This window comes from Ochotona curzoniae, unplaced genomic scaffold, assembly GCF_017591425.1.
Source record: "Ochotona curzoniae isolate NIBS_2020 unplaced genomic scaffold, NIBS_Ocur_1.0 contig_2927, whole genome shotgun sequence".
NCBI lineage: Eukaryota > Metazoa > Chordata > Mammalia > Lagomorpha > Ochotonidae > Ochotona > Ochotona curzoniae.
Window position 1 is genome coordinate 1,513,874 of NW_024465654.1, and position 23,633 is coordinate 1,537,506.

Here is a 23,633-nt window from a genome sequence, read left to right on the forward strand (position 1 = left end):
CAGGAGTGTGCAAAATCAGAGCGAGTGAATAAGGGAGGGGGGCAGGATTTTGTGGGTTCCCCTCTCCGGGGCCCCTGGCATGCGGAGCTGGATGGAGCGAGGGCCTCGGAGCTCGGCGGAGAGGGGTGGGGGGAGCGCGGGGGCCGCGTTTGAAGTTGGGTCGGGCCAGCTGCCGTTCTCCTTAATAACAAGAGGGGAAGGGAGGAGGGAGAGGTTGAAAGGAGGAGAGGAGGGGCTGGAGGGGAGGGAAGGGGAGGAGGAACCCGAGAGAGCGAGGAGTGGGAGGAGAACCAACTGGCCAGCCAGCTTGCGTCACTGCCTCAGAGGCGAAGGGAGCGAGCTGGGGAGAGCCAGACAAGTTTGAGGGGAGGACGGGCGCGAGGCAGGCGGCCCCCGAGGCTCCGCTCGCCCACCGCCCAGCCCTTCCTCTCAGCTCCTCTGCTTCTCCCGCTGCCCTTGCCTTCTCCCCACACCCCCACACCCCGAAAATCTCCTGTTTAGCCAAAGGAAGGAGGTAAAGGGAACTTTTCCCCCCTCCCCCTCAAAAAAAAAAAAAAAAAAACTTTTTCAGTCCGGAGAAAGTAGGAGAAGCAGGGGTCTCCCGGCTGGCCATGGAGCTGCTGTGCTGCGAGGTGGACCCGGTCCGCAGGGCCGTGCCGGACCGCAACCTGCTGGACGACCGCGTTCTGCAGAACTTGCTCACCATCGAGGAACGCTACCTTCCCCAATGCTCCTACTTCAAGTGCGTGCAAAAGGACATTCAGCCCTACATGCGTAGGATGGTGGCCACCTGGATGCTGGAGGTAGGTCTGCAGACGCCCCCCCCCCACTCCCACCCCGCTGGGATCCTAAGTCTGGAAGGGAGGCCACCCTCGCGCTGGCCTCCCGGCTCCGCGGCGCGAGGTCGTCCCGCGCCCCCGAGCGAGACGCGTGGCCGCATTTCTGTTCCTGTCCGGATGGGGGGAGGAGGAGGGGAGAGGAAGAAAATCTGGGAAAAATGAGGCTGTCTTGGGGCCGGGAGTTGGGGGGGGAAGCATCCTGCACGCATGTGGCTTCCTCGGCGCCCCCCCCACCTCCCCGCGCGCCTCCGCCACCGATCACTGGGGAAGCCGCGGCGAAGAAGGGGATAGGAGTTTGAAATAGGGGGCTCCGGGTCCAAAAGGAGCCCCTCGTGCCGCCCCCCCTCCCAAGCCAGAGCACGTTCCTCAGGTCCCCGCGTGTGGTCGCGACTCCGCGTTGGCACTTCAGGGGGGAGGGGGAGGGAAAGGGGGGAGAGGGAGGAGGAGAGAAACGGGGAATTCGGCAGCCCCGGAAGTCGCCTGGAAGAAACGCGTGTTTTAGGGGGCCCCCCAAAGAACCCCCGCTTCAGCCCGGCTGCAGCTCTGCGCCCTTGCGAGCCCCGTGCCCACGTATGCAGGGCTTCGGACCTGCCGTGGTTTCGCCATGTTGCTTTCCAAAAGACTCGGGCTGCTCAGCCCGGGGAGCAGTCGCCCGCACCCCCCCCCACGCACCCCGAGACCTCGACTGCCCCTCTCGGTCGCGCCCCGTCCCCCACGACTCCCGTGCCGACCCCCGGCTAGTGAGGGTTACTCACGGTTTGGCTTCTCGGCGGACTCCGTGAGGAGAGCTGGGTGGGGTAGGGACGGGTGGGGGGAGGAGGTGTGTGTCACGGGGAACGCGGGGCACCGTTCAGGGGGCGGCCGGAGCCCCCACCCCGGCCCTCCGTGACGACCCCCGGCCGCGCTCGGTGGTCTCCGCGTCCCCGTCGCCGCCTGTGGGCCGCGCGGCCGGACGCTCGCCGCGGCTCGCACCCGCCTCAAGTTTCCCCTCAGGATCCGGAGCCCCGGGGGTCGAGATGCAGTCCTTTCTGGCCCCCCAAACCTCCGTTTCGGAAAGTCGGGATCCTCTCGGGGGTTTTCACGGCCAAAGGATCCTCCTGGGACTTTTCCTCGATTTTTAATTATTTTTTGAAAGCGGCCCCCCCCCCCCCCGCCTTGCTCCGACTGCCGGCGCCGCGGCCGCCTCCACCCTCCCCCTCTCCGCCGCTCCCCGCCCAGCCCCCCGTCCGCGGCCCCTGCGCCGCGGGGAGCCCCCCGCACATTTTTTTTAATTGTCGGAAAGGATAGAGCAGGGTCCGGGCGTCCGAATGGGACCAAGAAGTGGCCCCCCGGAGCCTCCGGAATATTTTTATTGATTTTTTGAAAAGATGACGAAATCCAAAAAAGAAGAGTGTGAGTTTAGAGTGCGCGGAGAAGCGAGCGGCCAAGAACGTCCGCCCGCGCGCGCCCGCGCCTCCCCTCCCGGCCCCCCACTCTCCACACGCCGCCCCTGCGCCCCGAAAACAGAACTTGCAGAAATTTCCAGACAAGAAGCTTTTCCATCCTCCTCTCTGTCTCTCTCTCTCTCTGCTCGGTGTCCCCCACCCCTCCCGTTGCCCCACTAGGTCTGCGAGGAGCAGAAGTGCGAGGAGGAGGTCTTCCCGCTGGCCATGAACTACCTGGACCGCTTCCTGGCCGGAGTGCCCACTCCCAAGACCCACCTGCAGCTGCTGGGCGCCGTCTGCATGTTCCTGGCCTCGAAGCTCAAGGAGACCATCCCGCTGACGGCGGAGAAGCTGTGCATTTACACCGACAACTCCATCAAGCCCCAGGAACTCCTGGTAAAGCCCGCTCGCCCCTCGGGGGGCTCGGCCCCGCGCCTCCCGCCCCCACCGCACCCCCACGCCACGTCCCCCCTCGAAGCCAGCACCGGGCCACGTGCAGCACCCTCGGCGGCAGGATGGCCACACCCGTTTTCTGCGCTCCTACTGTGTGCCCCGCGCGCGCGCGCACTCACAGCCCTCAGGTCCTTGCTGTGGGTGAGAGTGCCCCAGTGGTGCTGTGCGTGTGCGCGCAAGGGCGTAAGCACCCCGCTCGTGTGGGGATCACACTTTTTCCAACATCACCAACATGGAGGCCCCGCTCCCAGAGAGCCACGTGTGAGATGGAGTTCAAGAGCCATGTCTTCTAGAATTGGAGACACCCTTAGGACCGGCGCAGCCAGAGCTGGCTTGGCCTTGCAGGATCCCCGAGAACTCTGAGTCCCCTTCTCCACGCTCGTGGGAATGGGGGGTGTCCTGCTCTGACGGGGGATTGTTTTTCTGATATTTTATTTTATTTTTTGTGCCCCCCCCACACACTTCCCACCCGAGTCGGCCATGTTGCAGCAGCCCTGGAATGGCGGAGGCGGCTCCTGAGGCCCAGCTCCAGGGGCTTGCACACCTTTCCCTCCCCCACCGCCCGCCTCCTCCCTGGCGGGGGTCCCCAGGCCTCCTCCAGGCTCTGGCAGCAGGCTCGCCGGAGCCCTTTGTGAGCCCCTGGCCTTCCCGGGGCTGTGCTGACACCTAGCGGCAGACATGCGCGGGGCCGGGAGGGGGAGGAACGGCCGGCCGAGGGGGAATGACTTCACCTTTGAATCGCAGCCAGGCCGAGCTGCTTCTGCTCGGGTCCGGAGGCCCAGAAAGGTGCTTTCTGCTGGGAGCGCTGCTTGCTTCCCTCGCGGGGGCCACGCCAGCGCTTTGCACTCGCATTCCGCTCTGAGGAGCCAGGCGGGGGGGATTGCAAAGCCATCTTTGGGGTGCCCCCAAACCTTTGCAAAAATAAATGAATAAATCAATAAAATTTAAAAACCCAGGCAGATATTCAAGCTGGTCAAGAAAAACAAATTTTTCCTTTTTTGCATACATTAAAAAAAGATTTATTACTCATCCTTACTGGAAAGGCAGATTTACAGAGAGAAGGAGAGACGGATCTTCCATTGCTGCTTCACGCCCCAAGTGGCCGCGATGGCCGGAGTTGAGTTGATCAGGAGCCAGGAGCCTTCTCCAGGTCTCCCTCGTGCAGGGTTCTAAGACTTGGGACCATCGTCCACTGTTTTCCCAAGCCACATGCAGGGAAGTGGCTGGGAAGTGAAGAGATGGGGACATGAACCAGCACCCACGTGGAATCCCAACGCTTGCAGGCGAAGGATCAGCCAGTTGAACTATCACTCCAACCCCCCCAGAAAAAAAAATTTTTTTTGAACACAGTTCCCTATGGGAATCTCCATAATACAGACACGGGGCTGGAGACTGGGTCATTCCGTGTCCCTGGGCAAACTTCCTCCCTGGACCCCAGCACCTTGGAACCCCCATCTCCACCCGGCCTGACCCTTTGGCCGTCACCGAGGGGTGAGACAGCAATGGTCCCTGCCCCAGATGTGTCAAAGGGGAAGGTTTTAAAGAGCACCAAGAAAAAATGGCCCTCTGGGCACCAAGTAGCAGCAAGCTAACGGGTTGCTGAGGAGTCAAGCCAAGGAACCCTATTTTGAGTTTCATCTGCCTGCATTTTTTTTTTTTTTTACCCCAACGAGGCTAAAAAAGACAATGAGTCCAGCAATAGAACCATATACAATAAATTACTTCCAAAGGGCCGCGGCGACCTTGGCCGCACAGCTCACTTTCTGGATTGGCAGGAGGCCACGGTGGAGGTCAGGGCTGGCTGGGGTAGGGGAGCCGGAGCGGAGAGAGTGCGATCTTGGCACAGGCTACCCGGGCCTGCCGGCTTGTTTTCCGGGGAGCTACGGGGCGCCCCTGCAGGACTTCAAGGCTGGGGAAGTGGCGGGGAGGCGGGAAGCACACGGCACATGGCAGCCAGCAGACATCACACTCAGCCCCTCTTCCTGCCCCTCCTCTTCCTCTCCTCCAGGAGTGGGAACTGGTGGTGCTGGGCAAATTGAAGTGGAACCTGGCGGCCGTCACCCCCCATGACTTCATTGAGCACATCTTGCGCAAGCTGCCCCAGCAGAGGGAAAAGCTGTCCCTGATCCGCAAGCACGCTCAGACCTTCATTGCGCTCTGCGCCACCGGTGAGGCTTCCTGGGGGACGGGAGCAGGGTGCAGGACCGGGGGTCCGAGGGCGCAGGCTCTCCCACCTTCAGCCACAGCTCTGTTCTTTCTCTCTGCCGCACTCATAAACGGTTTATGGGGACAGGTGTGGTAAGGGAGGGGGGAGAAATGAGTGCCAGGTGGAGTATTCTTTATGATGTCGAAAGTACCCTTTGAAGATTATATATGCTGCTCCCGAAGTGGGGTTTAAATCTTTAATCTCCCGGGGAGGAAAAGGGTGGTCTCGGAGATAAGAACAAGAGGAAATGGGCTGGGGAGGTAGAGGGGAGGGGACACCAATACAGGTGAGAGCAAGGAACAACATCACGGTGAATTTGCAGCTGGCCAGGTAAGTGGTGGGCAAGGCCAAAGGAATTTCCCCCTCCTCTCGGTAAGGTATCTGTGGCCTGGGGCACCTGCTTGTCTCTGGAGGCAAGGAAGAGAAGATCCCATTTTCTGAGTTCTGGGTTCTGCAGCCCTCACCGCCCCACAGTGGCCATGTTTGATGTGGGCCGTAGCCCTGGCCTTGGCCATGGCAACCAGGGAGATTCCGCAGCAAATCTGGCATGTTGGCTTTGCCTTTTCCAAAGCAACTGGAGAGATGGATTCCGTGTTGCCCCATTAGCCTGGACCTGGCCATGTGTTGTAGAGACCTGGGGATCACAAGTGTGGGTTGGCAAGGTCAGGAGCCCAGGTGGACAGGCCTTGGGAGGGGTGGTCGCCCGCCCTTTGCAGGAGCAGCTGGATCTTCTCCGAGCAGCAGGTCGCAGAGGTCACGGACTTCAACCTTGTAGCTATTCTTAAGGTCAGGGCTTCTCCCTGGATGACCTAGGACAGCCTGTTGAACCCCTGTGAACTCCAGCTGCACTGCCCCCCACATGCACAGGCCTCCCCCGTCCCTGGGAATCCCTCAGGTCAGGGAAACTGTTGCGAAGGAGATCTTGATGTTTCTGCTCCCTCAGGAGCGACCCCTCCTCCTGGCTGCTTCTCATTGCTGCCCGGGTGGGAGCCACCCTGCACCCCTCTGCTGGTGCACTCCCACTGCCTGGGGCCAAGAGGCATCCTTTGGCCTCTTTCCTTGTCCAGCTGCCTTACTGGGCCAACTAGAGGTCGGGGCCCTCGGTGACCCATCATTTTGTCTCCCAGGCTGGGCTGGGAGAGGGGTCAGCCCTCCCCGTGAGCTCCCCCACCTGCCCAGCTGTGGACAACTCGTTCTTACTTTGACCTTGTCCACTGACAGGGTCCTTCCGGGGTCCCCGGGGGTGAGGATGGGAAGGGGTGCTGAGTGGAATTTATCAGGCCTGGGCAGGTCCTCGGGCTCTGTGTGGGCCCATTCTCTGAGGCTGAGGCTCCCATCCCCCACCCATGGCCTTCTTGCCCAGATCCTTGGCGCGGCTGCCAACTCTGGGGCCGGAATTGGGAGTTTGAGATTCGGAGACAGGGACAGAGCCCAAAGGGAGGCCAGGGCAGGCAGACGGGCACTGCCTGGTGTGGGCGCTGTGCAGGGGGGCGCGAAGCGAGGGTCTTCCTTCTGCGGCCAGGGTGGTGGGAGCTGGGCGTGACTCTCCTGCATGAAGCAGGTGTGGCACGTAGAACATGGCCTAGTACACTCGCCTGCCTCCACACACCCCTGCCACAGCCGCTGCCCTAGAACAAAAGCATTCTTGAGCTTGGAGCCCACCTCGCGGGGTAGGGGCGGTGGGGAAGGGTCCCCACGGGACTGAGTGGCCGGTGTGTGGGCCAAGAGGGTTGTGAAAGAGCTGGCATTGGTTGTGCAGGGGGTGGGGACCGGGTGTGTGTGTGAAAGGGGAAGAGGACGGGGAGGGGCCCATGGATCCTAGAGGGGTAGCCAGAGGTATGCTGTGTCCCCCCCTCCACCAACTGCATCTCCAGCGGTGGTTTGAGGCGGGGGGCTTGAGCTGCCCAGCACATCACCCTCCCGGCTTGGTCCTGGGGAGCACAAGCATCCCTCCTCCCGTGCTTTGGGTGGTGGGAGGTTAGCCCCCACCGCTGGTTGCAGCTCAGCTTGTGATTGGGAGCCCCTAGATCTGCTAGGGGGAGGACTCAGGCAGTGACATTGGCTTTGGACTGGACATGGGGGTGGGCCTTTCCCTCCCTCCCCAGCCCCCCTGCCTCTCCCTGCATCCCTATGCTTTTTTGCATCAGCGACTCCCTTGGGCTGCAGCACCCTCAGGCCCCTCTGGAGGCCCGAGTTAATCCTCCATGCTTCACTGTCTGTAGTGGTCCCCAGGTCAGAGCGAGGCTGTGGGTGTCCGGAGGGGCTGGGACCCTTGCCCTTGAGCCAGGATGGGGGATCCACCATGGTGTCAGCAGGAGGGGCGTGTTTCCCTCCGTGAGCCCCCCAGGCAGCATCACTGGCATCGTACAGGAACAGGCCGCCTCCACTGCGCCCACCCAGGCCCGTGTGGCTGAGTTGGCTCAGCATGCCCAGGCCCTCCTGTCATGGCGTCACTCTGGTTCCAGTCCTTGCACTTGGGTGGGGCACCACTGACCTGGGCTTCCCCCTCCTCTCCAGCCAAAAAGCAAGCAGCTCGCTTGTTCCCCCTAGTGGCGAAGAAGAGCAGCGCTGCCCTGCTTGTAGCAGGCGGCCTTGGGATCCACACAGCTCTGTTTTTGGGACCCAGGTTTAGGGCACCAGGCCGTGCAGTGGGCGCGGAAGGGCAGACGCTGAGGTGATGAACGTGAGGGCACTTCTCCCTGCCCCCTTGCCCAGATCCACCTGTGAGACCTGTTTGAAGCTCTTCAGATCAGCAGTTCGCGGGCCACGGGCACCTGCATGACCAGGGCTGTGGACGCCTGCTGCAGCCGTCTCGGACACTCCTCTGCAGAGCTGGGATTGTCCTGCTCTCTCCTCGGCCTGGTGGGCGCTGTTCTGGGTAGTGAGCCACCGGCACCTGTTGGGGTGGCCAACCCTTGCCTGTTTGCTCACTGGGTGGTCTGCAGGCCACTCCTGCTCCCCTTGGGCCTCACGTTCCCCTGTTGACAATACAGCCTCCGGAGGCTTCGGGGACTTGAAGAGGTCGCTTCGGGCGTGCAGACACACCTGGATAATGAGGGAGCAGTGGCTCTCTGCCTGTGGCTTGGGGGTGCTGGGGCACCCTTCTCACTCCTGTAGGTGCTGGACACAGTGGCCACAGCTAGTCTGGAGGGGAGATCTGTGAGGAAGAGGAAAGTAGCAGATGGCAATTTTTTTTTTTTGCATTTAAAAAATAAGGTTTGTTTATTTGATAAGATGGAGTTAGAGATCTTCCATACACTGGTTCACTCCCCAGATGGACACAAAGGCCAGGGTTGAGCCGATCTGAAGCCAGGAGCTTCTTGCGGGTCTTACACAGGTTCAGGGGCCCCAGGTCCTTGGTCATCCTCCACTGCCTTCTCAGGCACACCATAAGGAATTGGACCAGAGGTGGAATAGCCAGGACCTGAACCGTGGCTTACCCTGCTATGCCAGCCATAGCATTACCCAGGCTCTGCGCTCTTATGTGCATTTTCTTAGTGAAACCTCTGATAGTGTGAAGTGGGTGCACTGAGCCAAGTCCCTCGTGTCACAGACACACAACATCACCTGTAACTCGGTAGGACGCATTGTGTCAAATGCAGTGGATCTCGGCCTTCAGGAGAATGGTGCCTTTCCTGGGGTACTGGCAGGGTTGTACATTTTCAGGGGAGTCACCTGGGCTGTCTGACACAGGGAGGAACCCTCTCTGCAGTGATTGGATTGGACTAGGTCCCTGGAAGGGCATTCCCTCTGCCCTGGCACAGCCCACCTCCACCTGCGGGGCTTCCCATGTGCTGAAAGTAACAGTAGGCTTTGCTGGCAGTGAGACCCCAGAGATGGACATGGGTAGGGTGTGATTCCTGGTCCAAGGCCTGGGAGGGGGAGTGTCAGGGATCCTTGCTGAGCCCCTCTCTGGCCAGATGCTCCCAGGCCCGGTCTATGTGGGCCCAGGGCCATGGGCTGGCTGCCTGCCCCTCTGATGACTGTCACAGGAGGGGGAGCTTTCTCCCGTGACCCATGTGGAAAAGACCTACAGCAGAGCAGGAGGCAGGGGGGCCTGGCTTGGTCACACCATCCCTGGGGCTGGAGGAGACCTAGGAGGAGTTAGGGATAGTTGGAGCAGGCTTTGGGTGCCACCCATGCAGCTCTCTAGAATGGACAAAGTGGAGAAAGCTAAGGGGACAAGACAGAAGGACAGATGGCCAGGCTGGCTGTGTGGCCCTGGGATTCAGAGAAGTGAAAGGGAAGCCGGGTGCAGGTGCATGGTCCGTGATGCCCAGCGCCATCTCAGAATGCCACCCCATGGCGCTGGGCTCACCCTCAATGAAGAGTGGCTTTCTTGGGGTGCCTGTACGGGACAGAGCATTGGGGGGGGGTGCTAAGGCGCGCTGGTTTGACGCCTGACCAGTGGTTGCCTCTATTCTGTCGTCCTCCCCCTTCCGTGTATTTTGTGCCTTGTTAAGCAGCGTAGAGCCATTGGAGTCATACTGAGCTAGAGGGAATCTGTGGGATTTGCTGCTCCCCCACCCACACCGACACCATGCCCCAGGAGACTGCGTGACAAGCGGGGACGTAGGGCCACCCAAACTCCTGGGTTTCTCCTGTGCAGCCTTAGCTGGTGCCCGCGTGCACTTTCTGCGGTCGCCGTGTGAGTTGAGCAGGCTGTGGGTGCTCATGAGCAGCAGTTGCGGGAGGAAGCTGTGGCCGTGGCTGGCTCCTCCTCACAGCGCGAGCGGAGCCTGCTCGTGGCTCCCCAGCACCTTCGAATGGAGAGCCGTGTGGTCTCCCAGGCTGAGCCCCGGGCCTCTGTGGCAATCAGAGAAATAGGAGTGGTGTGAGGAGGGTGCATTGACGCATCTTGATGCCTGTCCGAGGTCCTGCTCTCGGTGTCCTGAGGCTCCGTGACATTGGGACACCAAGTGCCTCCTTCATTTCCTTTGTGAAGTGGAAACCCATTGAGGGGCCGTGTCGGTCCCTGAGAGCTCGTTGTACCTGAGTTCCTGGGCAGCCCGCACCTGCACCCTGTACACTCTGGGTTTCCCCCACCTGCTTGTCGCATGGAGCGTCTCACTTACCCTGGTGTCAGACTTCTGTCCATCTTAGTCGCAGAGCAGGTCACCCTGCTATTCATCCTCACCCCACCCCTGGCGCGGGGGCCAAGCCCGGGGCAGGACATGTGCCTACCTCTCTCAGGGTTCCCATGGCACTTAGAGCCCTCTCTGCATCCATTGCGTAACCCAGATCAGCACTCCTCCTGCCCTGCCACAGCTTTCCTCATTTTCTCTCCATTTTTTCCCCCAAAAGATGTATTTTTATTGGAAAGGCAGGTTTACAGTGAGAAGGAGAGACGGAAAGATCTTTCATTAACTGGTTCACTCTCTAAATGGCCACATTTGCCATAGCTGAGCCAATCCGAAGCCAGGAGCTTTCTCCAGGTCTCCTACACGGATGCAGGGTCCCAAGGCTTTAGACCATCCTTTGCTGCTTTCCCAGGCCACAGCAGGGAGCTGGATGGGAAGTGGACATGAACCAGCACCCATATGGGATGCTGGTGCTGCAAGGCAGAGGACCAGCCAACCGAGCCATCACACCAGCATCTTCCTCATTTCCATTTGCAGTGGCCACAGCGAATGACAGATAATGAAAGGGCTTCTTGGGAAGGAAGCACTGGGAGGAGAGCAAGCATGCTCTTGGGGCAGAGGCCAACGGGGGCAGCTGCTCCGTTCCCGCTGTCCTAGGACCAAGTTCTTTCTGGATCCCATACCCTGACCTTCTGCCTCTCCTTTGCAGACTTCAAGTTCGCCATGTATCCGCCGTCGATGATTGCAACTGGAAGCGTGGGGGCAGCCATCTGCGGGCTCCAGCAGGACGAAGAAGTGAGCTCGCTCACTTGCGATGCCCTGACCGAGCTCCTGGCCAAGATCACCAACACAGACGTGGTAGGTGGCAGCCAGCGTCTGCGACTAGACCAGATGTCCACTCCCAGCTCGAGGGGGTTGGGGTACATGATCAGCAGCTCAACTTGGACATCGTGCGCGTGTGTGGTGTGTGTGTGTGTGTGTGTGTGTGTGTGTGTGTGTGAGTGAGACAAGCTCAACATCCAAGGTGGCACCAAATACAGCAGATGGGGTTCTCTTAAGGGTGACTGAGTCTGTCTGTCGGAAAACTCAGCAGGGAGGTACAGGGTGGTGGTGGGGAGAGGGCTGCTCGCTGCCTCTCCCCCGCACTGTGGGCTTCCCTGGGTGCATGCGTGGCAGCTGCTTTCCCGTTGCCGTGTACCCATCAGGCTGTCTATACCCTCCGTGTCTGCTGGAGGTCGCTGACGAGCCAGGGACCTGCCCTGTTCCAAGGGAAGGAACAGACCTGCCCTGCCCTGAGGAGCACCAAATCTCTAAAAAAACAGATTTATAGAATATCTGTTTGGATGCAGAAATTGTATGCACAGGGTCTTGAAGCATTGGTGGACAGTGTGTGTTAGGAAAAAACTGCAGATTTCAAAAGCTTTTGCACCCAATGAAACTCCCTCCCGTTGCATTTTCCACCAACTTTTGGAAACACCTGTCTCGGTCCTGCTTGGCATTTGGTCATTGGTGATGGAGTAAGCGCAGGTAACTGTGAGCTTTGCATTTCCCCCTCCCATCCTTTGGTCGGCTCAAAGGCTGGGACTTCTGGTTGCCACCACTTGGAGCTCCTGAGAAGGAAGATGCTGGGGTTCTTAAACCCAGCAGGTGGGAGACACACTCTGGGCGATGCGGAGACACCAGGGAGGGATAGTTGGTACGTTTCCCATTGGCTGGGTGGAGGGCGAAAGGCTGTAGGCTGGGGAGGGTAGGCAGTGACAGAGACAGAACATCCAAGCTCCGAACCCGGCCTGGAAGCTTGTCAGAGCACTTCTTGCTGCAGATCCTGGCCCCTGTGCATTTGAGAAAGGCCTTTGGGGCAGGGCAGGTGCAGGGAGCCACACAGGAACTGGGGTAGCACGGGAGATCCCAGGCCTGGGGCTGACGCCTCCACAAGGGAGGCTGAGCTTAGATTAAACCTCAGAGTTCAACGTCATACATGTAGACTTTTTGTCTCACTGACCCACCCACTCGTGTGGGCTTTACCTCGGTGTTTTTCTTTGACGTGTACATTTCTACTTTGTGAGGGTCTCCCAGTAAGACTGCTTTTCACACAGCTTGCTTAATTCCTGGAGTCCACAGGTGTCAGGGACCAGGAGTCTGAGCCTCAGGCACTGTCAGGTACAGGCGCATGGCTTGTCACAGTGGGCTAGGGATTCCACATTGTCCAATGCTAAAAACCAAGCATGGGCATGCTTATTGGAATAGAAAATGTGTTATGTAAAAAACTATTCATATAAAACTCTGAGACCTCAGTAAGTTCCAGGCTGGCCACTGGTCCCCTCTGCATCTCCTGGTCACTCCTATTGGATATTTCTTTAAATTCTAAGCTGCATTCAAATGTCTTTAAAAATTTCATTCATTTGAGAGCTAGAGAGAGAACTCCCATAATGGGACTACAAGTGGCCAGGACTGGACCAATCCAAAGCCAGGAGCCTGGAGCTTCTTCTGGGTCTCCCATGTGGGTGCAGGGGCCCAAGCCCTTGGTCAGTCCTCTGCCCTGAGCTGACACTTGGACACAGGTCTGCTCTGAGAATGTGTGTAAGGAGGAAAGCTGGAGCGGTTCTGGGTGAGGCTGGCTGTGCAGTTTCCCCAGGACTTGGCTCCTGGCATTCTCTGAAGAGCTGAAAGTCAGAAGCACAAGAAAATAGAAGGTCTGGCATTTAGAGCTCTCCATGAGCCTTTGGTGGGCTGTACGTTTTGTTTCCTGGGCTCTGTTGACCTGTCCTCCCCGCACCCCCCCCCCCGAGGAGTTGCAGAATTTTCCCTACATTTGTTTCTGCCAGTCTGTACTGAGGCTGCCGTCACCTGCTGCGTTGGGAGCTAGAGGAATGAGCAAGGAACCCTGCCCACGTGGCCTAGGGCAGCTAGGGAACATCCGGGGACCCAGAGGGGAGCATGAAAAAAAACCCAGCGTGGTAAAGACCCTGGGTGACTGAGTGTGATAAATTCTAAATGCAGCAGGAAGTCGGTGGAAGGCCCCCGCCTCGTCGGGCAGGTCAGGTGGGCCTGGAGCACAGGCTGTGAGCTGCGGGGTGTCGTACAGCCTCAGGGTGGGAGGGAATGCAGTACCAGCTGCTGCCAAGGTGAGTCTCGCCCATGGGATTCTCTGAGAAGTGGGTCAGGCAGCAACAGCAGCCGAAGGCAAGGTCCACGCAGGTAACACAGGTCCCCAGGGATATGGAGAGGAACTCTTGTTTGTAGGCACACAGTATCAGCGATTGAAAGGTGTCCCTGTGGTGTGTGTGTGTGTGTGTGTGTGTGTGTGTGTGTGGAGTGCTTGCTACCACTGTGCATTTACAAATGGTGAAGTGGTCAAGTTGGCCACAATAGGATAACCACACAAGAATGTGTAAGAGACATGGACCCAAGTCGTGGCTGTGACGAGGAGTGCACACACACGCAGAGCCATTGTCCCCTGGTCCTGGTGCACTGACCGATTACGGCTCCCGCTGGCCATGTCACTGACGCTTACTCATCCTTGTGATGTTCTCTGCCTCTTTGGGGGATGGACCTAGTCATACGGCAGGCATCGCACTGTCCACTGGACATCTCCTTGGTTTGCGTGCAACGGGCAGACAAGTGTCCCTGGCTCTACTGGCCAGTGGTAGATACTCTTGATGGGGATGGGGGCGGGGGCGGACAACTCTGAGAAAGTCGCTCCCCGTTGCTCCGACTGGTTGCCAAAATAAACCGGAACGCTTCATTCCAGAGAGAAAGCTGAGTGAGAAGGGCGACGGTTTTACGGGGAATAAAAGTCTCGGAGGGTGGTATATTTTAAGTACTTTTTCCTTCCAGCTATAAGAGTTGCTAAAAACAGACAGCAGCCAAAGAGGCAGCTCTGGCTCTCAGGGGTGGGAACTTGCCTCCAGCTTCCGTTGTCAGGGGTCGACAGGCTGGGGAGGAGGGACCCACGGCCGGTGCGGGTCCCCCAGTAAGCCTTGCCTGCTTCCTCACGCGGCCCCGGGTTCCTCTTCCGCCCCTGCCTGGTGCCAGCGTCCACCTCCCCATCTATACAACTTCTTGAACGAAACTCAATCTTGGCTTAGTTCTTTATCCAGAGCCGCTGGCAGAGTTGCCCGGCAGTGACGCCGGAGGGGAGGACAGAACAGGGGAAGGAAGGAATGGAGGCCAAGGGGAAAGCAGAGAGAGGAGTTAGCAGGAACCTGCCGCGGGTCCTCCACGTGGTGCCCAGCTACATCTGGGAGCCCGCCCTTGGCCTTGCACGTCTCGCTCATGAAGGTCCTGAAGTGAGAGAGCCATGACGTGTGATGTGCCTCCTTTTCTACCTGCGTGTCCCTTCAGCAGGGCTGCCCCAGGGTCCTCCCATCCTGGCTGGCTGGTAGCGCTCAGACTTGCAGAGCCGGGCTTTTGAGCATGTGTTGGTCCTGCACACCCACCATGCTCTCCCACCCACTCCCAGCACCCAAGGCTGCAAGGGCACCTGTCAGGATCTGTGGTGGTGGACTTCCCTGGGGCCTGCGGTCAGCAGCCTCCTGCAGGCTTGCTGAGAAGGAAGCTTGTAGCGGGGGAGGGTGGGATAGGACCGCGGCCCTGTCTCCTTCTCTTGCCTTATGTTTTTTTTTTCTTTCCTGCCGGCCTCATTGGGTATGCAAGGAAATGAGCCCAACCGCCTGCGAAGAGAGGAAGAATGAGATAGCTTCCTAAGTCGTCTCTGCCTGAGTTGGCCCGGGTCTGGAGCTCATTCAGCCTTTTGTGCCCCTGTTGAGTGCTGTGCGTGTGTGGTGACAGTGGAGGGATGCAGTCGCACTGCGGGCGAAGGCTAGGAGTTCCGTCCGCCCATTCATGCGGGCAGAGGAGGGTGCAGGGCAGGGGAGCCTGAGCCAGCACGCAGAGGAAGTCAGGGGCCCTCCGGGGATCACAGACGCTGCTCTCAGGGCTTGGGGGCTGGGGAGCGGGGCGGGGGCGGGGAGGAGGAGAGCTGGGCATCATCAGAGGAGCTGGAGGCCTGCCCGACCTCCAGTGCGGCAGAGTGCCACCTGTCTACGGCTGGCAGATGGGCATTAAGGCTGTCCTGTTTGTTTATCAGCTCCATGTGGGGTGTCGAAGCAAATGGCTGCTGGGAAGCTGGGGTCCCAGGGCATACCTCAACGTGGGTGCGGCTCTCCTGCCCGGGGCCATTTGGGCCGCACCCCAACCCTTCTCCTGGAGCTTCATTCTTTTTGTGCCTCTACTCTGAGGCCTGATGGCACAGGGGTGTACTGGGAGAAACCTGCGGTGAGGAGCCCTTTGGGAAAGCCAGGCTCAGCTTTGAACTTGATGTCCCTTGAAAAGCAAAGCTGCTTGATATCAGCCCCAGCTGGGAAAGAAGGACATTTTGACCATTTGATCTCTGAATTCTGCGATGCTGGGGCTGTTGGGACAGTGTTGTCTGTAATGTTGCCCTCATGGGAGTATATTAATCCTACTCGTGTGAGTCTCCAGTACAGGCCCCACGTGTGGAGTTTCCTGCCTTCTTGCTTTGGGCAGGAAAAGAGGTGTGTAGAGTTGGGGTGTGTCCCCTTCTCCTTCTTCTCTCGCTTTGCACCTGCTCAGACAACAGGCCCACGCTCTTGGGCGCCTGGGAAGATTCCCTGCCATGCTCGGGCTGTGCTGTTGATGGTGTGAGCTGTGGCTCAAGGGCGCAGGGAACCATCAGACAGGAAGCCCCATCACCATCATCTCTTTCAAGACAGGGTCTGGGTGCAAGGCAGCCCAGCTTATTAAAGTGGTGTTGATAATCAGTGAGCAGGTTGTGGGGAAACAGTCATTTATTTGGTGAAAGAGAGAGAGATCTGGCATCCACTGGGTCATTCCCTAGGTGTTCACAACAGCCAGGACTGGGCAAGCTCCAATCCAGGAGCTTCGTGGGGGCGGGTGGCAGGGACCTGAGCCTTGGGCCGTCTTGCATTGCCTCCCCAGGGAGTTGGGTGGGAAGTAGAGTAGCCAGGACCTGCAGTGCCAGCATTCCACATGGGCGCCAGTCTGGCTGCCGGCTGCTCCGCTTCCCATCCAGCTCCCTGTGAATGCTTGAGAAAGCAGCGGACGGAGGATGAAGCCTCAGGCCTTGGGCCCCTGCACCCACGAGGGAGACCCGTAGAAGCTCTTGGCTTCTGGCTTTGGGCTGGCCCAGCTCCAGCCACTGCAGCCACAGGGGAGTGAACCAGTGGATGGAAGGTCTCTGCCTTTACAATAAAAATAAATAAAATTTTTAAAGATTTACTTTTATTGGAAAGTCAGATATACAGAGAGGAAAATCTTCCATCCAGTGGTTCACTCCCCAAGCAGCCACAATGGTCAGAGCTGAGCCCATCTAGAGACAGAAGCCTCTAAAGGGGCTCAGGCAGGTACAGGATCCCAAGTCCTTGGGCCAACTTCCAAAGCTTTTCCAGACCAGAAGCAGGGAGCTGGATTAGAAGTGGAGCAGCCAGCACTTGAATTGATGCCCATATGGGATTTCTGCACCATAGGTGGGGAAGATTGGCTTGCTACACCACCATGAACTTCCTCCCCACTCCCCTCCCTTCCCTCGGTCCAAAAAAGTTTAAAACTAGCACGTACTAAAATGTAGGTGTCCCTAGAAGTGATACTTACTTTGGGAAAGAACCAAGCATGTGGGGTGGACAGGACCTCGGCTGTTTGCTATCACCAGTGAAGAGGCGATACAAAGTAGAGGCTGTGCCCTGAGCACTGGCTGCCACCTGCGGACTCCGGCCCCCTTGGTCTAGGGTGGCATGGGGCTTTGGCTACTGGGCTGGCTCTGTGTCTTGTTTCTGTCCCCAAGACCAGACACATAGGGCACCCTCCTCCAAGCTAGAGTAAACACCACTCCCCTGGGTCAGTTGGAAGAGAAGTCCAAAGAATTCGCTTCATAGCTGTCATTTCTTGGGTGACGTCTTAGCCCCTCAGGTCGTCTCAGTTGCTCTCTGTTGTCGCATAGATAGGGGAACTGAGCTCTGAGACGTTCACTTAGCTGCTGCTCACAGAGGCGGCATGTGGGCACAAAGACCACCCTCCCTGTCTCCATCATCCTTGCCACTCCTGTGCTGTTCACTTCTGCCCCGACCCCTCGTTTGAATGGGGTCCAGATGAGAGGGAAGGAAAAGCACGCGAGGGGCTGTTGAAGTTTTGTCTCTTTCACCTTAACTCTTAACTTTATGGTAGATATTTAGAAGCTGTAGCGAGAGCGTGAGTTCACTTCTCAGAGTGAGACACCTGTGCGTGCATATGGGGAAGGGGCACGAGTGAGGGAGCTGGAAGCTGTGGCGAGGCTCAGTTGGCTGTATTTGCCACCCATGGGTGCTGTGCTTCAGCGGTGGAGAAGGGCAGAGGAGAGAGGCTGGGAAAGAACTGCTCGGGACCCTCTCTGTGGCTGTACCTCCCTGCTGGTGGCAGCCGCGACTTTGCTGGTGGCAGCCGGGACTTGTCGTTGCATTCCGCGTCACCGGCTGAGAGCAGCATCTGCCCCGGGGCCAACACACTCCCCAGTTCCTCTACCAAATATAGAATACTAAAAAGCCGTGTTGCAGCTTCTCCCTTCCTCCCGGATTGGACTGCCCAAGGGTCCAGAAGGCTTTGTAAACATTCTGCATTGTATTTTTTTTTTTAATGAGAATTAGATGGGCAGTAAATTGGGATCTTTGTTGGGCTTTGTTCTCCTTGAAAGAGGAGGGTCAGGCCGATTTCGCCCACAGTCTCTCTCTTGTGCCCTCCAAGGTATCCAGGCACCGGAGCTTAGAAAAATGCATAGGAAGATAGAATGAAAACCGAACTGTGTCTTAGTGCCAAGAAATCCTGGGATGGATGTTGCCTAGCCCTTACCTGTTCCGGACTTTTTGAGGATGCTCGTGTGTGCGTGTGTCCCTTCCTTGAAGCTTCACCCATGGCCTTTGCTGTTCACTCTGCCACTTCCCATTGGAGCAAGCTGGATCCAGTTGGTCACTCGATGACGACCATAAATGGAGCACTCAGGCCTGAGCTGCTCACACTGGGAATCCCCCAGGCTCCCGCTGCTGGCCGGGGGCCTCTGCTGATGGGAGTTCACTTCTCTTCACTATTCCCACTGAGTTTTCTTTTCTTTTTCTTTTTTTTTTTTTTTAAGATTTTTGTTTTATTGGAAAACCAGATCAGATTTATGGAGAGACAGAGACAAAGATCTTCCCTCCACTGGTTCACTCCCCAAATGGCCACAACAGCTGGAGCTGAGCCAATCCAAAGCCAGGAGCTCTTCCGGGGTCTCCCACGCACATGCAAGGTTCCAAGGCTTTGGGCTGTCCTCTGCTGCTTCCCAGGCCACAGGCAGGGAGCTGGATGGGAAGCGGGAGCTGCAGAAACATGAATCGGAGCCCATAAGGGATCCTGGCGTTTGCAAGGCAAGGCTTTATCCTCAGACCTCGCGCCAGGCCCCTCCCATTAATTTTTCTACTGGAAATTAGCATAAACCCACATGGGTTGCCTTGCTCGTGCTCTCTTCATAAAACATCTCTGTGCATTTGGCACAGCTGCTGGGATGCTCCTGACTCTACTTCCAGTTCCAGGTTCCTGGCAGCAGCCCAGGCCAACCCCCACAGCCGCTGTGGAAATACCTGGGGAGTGACCCGGCGGATGGTAGATCCTTCCGCCCCCCCCCCCCACCTACTGTGTGCCCCAGGCTCCCACTGACTCTCAGGTGTGGGCCCCTGTCTCTCCAGGATTGCCTGAAAGCCTGCCAGGAGCAGATTGAGGCCGTGCTGCTCAGCAGCCTGCAGCAGTTCCGTCAGGAGCAACGCGACGCAGCCAAGACCGAGGACGAACTGGACCAAGCCAGCACCCCTACGGACGTGCGGGACATCGACCTGTGAGGCTGCCTGGAGGGCCGCGCGCGGGAGAGGCACGCTCGCCATCTGTGCTCTCCTCTCTGGTCATGTTTGCGTTTTTTTGTGTTTTAGGATGAAACTTTAATGGGAAAAAAAAAAACCTGTCCCCTCTCCCCCATGTTAGAGCAATATTTAAAGATCTGTTAGAAGTGAGAGAAAAGAGAAAATGGTCCTATCAAAATAGCATCATTAAAAGCGTTTGGTGACTATTCAGAAGTACAACATAAGGGAAACCCTTGTATATGCGAACAGGTGTTGTGGGACTGTGTCAGACTAGGAGCAGTGCTTACCGGAAACCCTGCGGAGTAGCTAGAGAATCTGTCCGTACGCCTGCAATGCGGGAACAAATTAGAAGAGACTCTCGGTCGGTCCTGTTATGAGCTAGCGCATCCACACCCCTCTCAGTTGCATTTCAAGGAACTTGTGTACGCCATTTATGGCATGATTAGATTGCCAAGCAATGAACTCAACAAGGAATTAGGAATTGGGGTGGGAGGGTGGGGAGCGTGGTGGGGAGGGAGTACCCGAAACAATCTCATGACTGAACCGTGTTGGATGGGAGAAGCACCCCCAAGTCACTAACAGGGGGGACTCTCCACCAGGTGTCACACCCCTGCGGTGGCTGCTCGCCAGGCACAGGTGGCTCCCCTCCTGAGTCTGGTGCTGGGTGACACCCCCTGCTTCTCCCGAATACCGCACCGCGTCATTACATAATAGAGAAACACAGCTTTGGGCCGTAACCAAAAGGCAGAGGGTGGGATGTAGAACGGGAATTTTTTTTTTTTTCTCAAATCTTTAACTATTTCAAAGAGGGTCAAGTGGCATCCCCTTAGTAGGATTTTTTTTTTTTTTTTTTTTTGGTGCTGATTGGCATGTCTGGTCCACAGTCGAGCATTGTTATAAACCATTCCATTCGAAAAGCACTTTGAAAATTTGTTCCCGTGGGTTTGATGGGATGGTTTATGCAAATCAAGCTGAATTGTCTTTTCCCCCTTTCTGGCCCCCCTTCCCACCATGTCCCAGTTGGGGTGCCCCTTTCCTATACCGGTCTCAGTCCTGGGGTTCCCCAGCCATCCCCCCTGACATTCCCGTCACGACATTCCTCAGACAGGCCCACCAGCACAGCTCTGGGACCCTCTGGATGGTGCAGAAGGATCTTCCTCCTCTTCTATTCCAGCTCTTCTCGGGACGCAGAGAGAAGAGTGTGTGCTGGTACCCAGACAGACAGCCGAGCACACGAGTGTGCCATCCGCTGCCTTCTCCATTGCGTTTCACTTCACTGCAAAGTTGTATTCAGCGTACTTGAACATGTTGGGGTTTTTTGTTTGTTTCCTCTCCACTTCTTAGAGGCATTCGGTTAGCAGAGAGGTTGGAGCATTGCCTTTTTTTTTTTTTTTTTGCACAATGGTAATTGACAGGTGATGAAGCTATTACAATGTTTGCCTCTTTTTTTAAGTGAAAAAGAAAAACATCAGAACAAGGCTATGTTGAAGAGTTATTTTATACATAGATTGTCTTGTTTCGTAGGATGAGGGTTGAAGACGGAGAAAAATCTAAGGTCTCTTATTTTCATTTTATTTTGTTCATTTTTTTTTTATTATTATTATTTCTTTTTTGCGCTGCTAAGAAGCGGAGATCGTCCTTTTCTCACATTAACAGTACCTAGCTGTAATGTTTTCACCGAGTGTGCTGCTATTTTATAAACATTTTTATAATATATTATTTTACTGCTTAAATTCCAAGTCCTGAAGTAGGTGGTTAAGATACAAGTTTCTTCATACTGGAAAAGCCCTCCTTTGTATGTTTTCTTCCGGTAGCAAATTCATGGTTAGTTTGGGGGTTTCTTTTTCTCTTCCTTATTTCCTCCCCGCCCCCCTTCTGGTCACATTCTTCTGACAGTGCATTCTTTACCTCAGGTTTACTGGACAGAATTAATAACTACAAAAAGACAGCGACTTGCATACCTCACAGCTCACACTTTTCTAGTCGGGAGGCAGGCAGGTGCGCCGGAGGCAGGCTGGATGTGGCCCGGACTCAGAAACCTGGCCGTGCTTAAAGACTGTCAGGCTCCCATTCTAGCTCCGGTGTGCTCCTCATGATGAAAACAAAAATGTATTGAACCAAGGGACACCCCCCCCACACACACACACACACACACGCACGGGCTTTTTCCTCCCCTGCAAGGTGCGTAACTCGGATATTGTACCCAAGTAGATGAGGGAATGATGGTTTGCGCTGTGGGGAGCCTGCTGGCAGGTTGCAGGGCAGGGGTAGAGGGGTGCTGCTCCCACGGGCTTCTGCACCTGTGCAGGGTTCATGCACTGCACGCTGCCTGCCCCTCTGTGTCTGTCTGTCTCCATCCTGGCACAGATCTCACCACCCTGTGTCCCGTCTGCGGCTTGAGCGCTTGGCGGGCAGGCTGGGCTTCCTCATTCCAGCTCTATCTTCCAGCCGCGGCAGGCAGGGCTAGGACCCGTGTGGTTTTCGGGGTTAGCACGGAAGGATAAGACGGGAGATAGGGCTGCAGAGTGGCCTGGAGGGGCCCACTTCTCTGCGGAGGCGAGATCCCAGCCTTAGAAGTCAGGTCTTCTCAGGAAAGTGTGGTGCCTAGGTAGCAGGAGTGGCTCGAGTTTGAGAGAGGAAGGTTGAGCAGCTGGTATTGATGGAGAGCTTTGGGAAGATGATGCACTGGGTATGTTCCCTGAGTGGGGACCAGCCCAGGAGCATAGGCAGAGGCTGACTCCTGGGGTGAGCCGTGGCCCCCTGCTGCCGCTGCTGCAGTCCTAGCTTCCTCCCTTCCTTCCAGCAGCCTCCCATGGTGTCGTGTCTTTTCTAGCTTTTTCTCCTTCCCATCCACATGGGGTGGCCGAGGTGGGGGTGGGCTGGCTTTTCTGCCCATTTCCTCAAAAGAAAAACCCTAAATTTTCTCGAGGGTCAGTTGCCCTCTCCGTGGGCCTTCTTCCGCCTGGTAAGGAGTCTTCTTCCCAGAGAGGTTCAGCTCTGCCCATGGATTTGAACCTGTTCTTTCTCCCCCTTCTCTTTATCTCATCTCCCGAGTGTTTCTGATTATTTTCTTACTTTCTATCTCTTTTTCTTTTTTTTCCTGTTCTCCATCAGTATGGCAGGGAGTGAATTGTTCACAACCCTGCCCACCTCACACCAGCCTGCCGAATTCTGGTCCTTCCCCTATCTTGGCCCAATAAAACTATGGGGAAGAAATTATAGGATGCCAAAAATACATGCTGAGCAGGGAGAGGCCACGCAGGTGCGTAGTGGCCCAGGCGGGGCGCTTCTTGGGAAGGGGAGGGTGCTGCTCCGAGGAGGGCACAGCAGGTTGTTTGGGGGGCTTACAAAAGCCAGAGGAGACTGCTGCTGGGCTCCCAGGGCACCACTGCTTGGCCGTGGCCTGGTACGTCCAGGGTCTTTCCAGACTTTTTCTTGGCGCCCAGGTGGGGGCCCAAGGAGAGGATTGGCTGAGTTTCCCCAAGAGGGGCTGAGAGAAGAAAGATGGGTTTGCACCTTATGCCGTGTAAATATCGAGTGTCTAGTTTCAGAAGATGATACTGGTTAGTGTGGGGTTGGAGATGTGGGGACAGGGAGGATGTCAGTGAGCTAGCTGGCTGCCATGCCCAAAGGATTCCTCAGTGTTTTTATCTTTGAGACAGTCTGACCTTGGGAATAGCTTTAAAAGAGAGGTTCGTGCCTGAGACGATCAAGTCCCCCATTAGCCAAGAAACCCAGGCTGCGGTGCCACGCCTCTGGCCGTCCGTCCACACAGAGTGGGGTGGGAAGACACTAGAAGAGGTTCAGGACCTGCCGTGCCTCGTGGCCTTTCGTGATTCTAGATCCTCAGCGAGCCAGGAAGAGCCCCCCAGCCTCTGACCTCGGGTGGTGGTGACATGTACATACCGCGCTGCCCGCCACTGCAGTCAGATGCCCTCGCCTGCAGACCGCTTCGGGGACACCAAGTGCCTTACTGACTATCGCCTTACACTTCGCCGTGTCTGTTGACAGGTGCCTGTCTTTGCAAACGGAAAAGATATCTGTTTGACTTTTGAATTGGTTTTAGTTTCTTGCCGCTGGCCAGCTCCTCCTTCTGCAGCAAGTCACCAGGCTGTTATTGGTCATTCCTCCGTGATGCGTTTTCACCCTTGTACCGTGTACCTCAGCTTGCCTTCCCTCCTTTTCTCTTTCAGTATTTCCTCTCAGACTGATTTTTTTCCTTTTTATCCTTTTATTACTATTATTATTATCTTTTTTTTTTTTTTTTTGCTTTAAAACGAGTGTGATACCATATCAAGTCAATGTTATTCTCACAATGTACTCTATAAGAGGTGTGTGGTTGTTTATTTTGGTCGGGATGTTAGCAAGTGCTGAAGTAGCGCGACTCATGTGAGCAAAGGTTTGTAGGAAGGAGGGGAACATGTGTTGGCGATCGAAGGTGGTGACACGATGTCAGCCGCCTCCGGGCGAGCTCTTCTCTGTTCAGTGTTAAAAGTGTTTTTGTTTTTGTTTTTGTTTTTTTAAAGAAAGAAAAGTAATAACCTGTTCTGACTAGTTGAAAGATGGAATTGAAGATGGAATTGAAAACGGTTTGGGTTGCAATTAGGTTATGCTATTTGGACAATAAACTCACCTTGACCTACTTTCTCTGGCCGCTTGCACTTATTGGTAGAACAGCGTTGCTCAGAACAGAACACCTGGTGGGGGGCAATGATGGGGCCTTGGCATAAAGG

General features: G+C 56.6%; 1 protein-coding gene across 1 annotated transcript; it reads left to right on the forward strand.

Moving 5' to 3' along the window:
• Window positions 1-321: 321 nt before the first annotated feature.
• On the forward strand, window positions 322-23,542 carry CCND2 (cyclin D2). Its single transcript, XM_040978755.1, has 5 exons — window positions 322-803; window positions 2,444-2,659; window positions 4,725-4,884; window positions 10,713-10,861; window positions 18,733-23,542. The coding sequence occupies exons 1-5, from the start codon at window positions 612-614 to the stop codon at window positions 18,880-18,882; spliced, it is 867 nt and encodes a 288-aa protein (XP_040834689.1). The 5' UTR covers window positions 322-611; the 3' UTR covers window positions 18,883-23,542.
• Window positions 23,543-23,633: the final 91 nt, after the last annotated feature.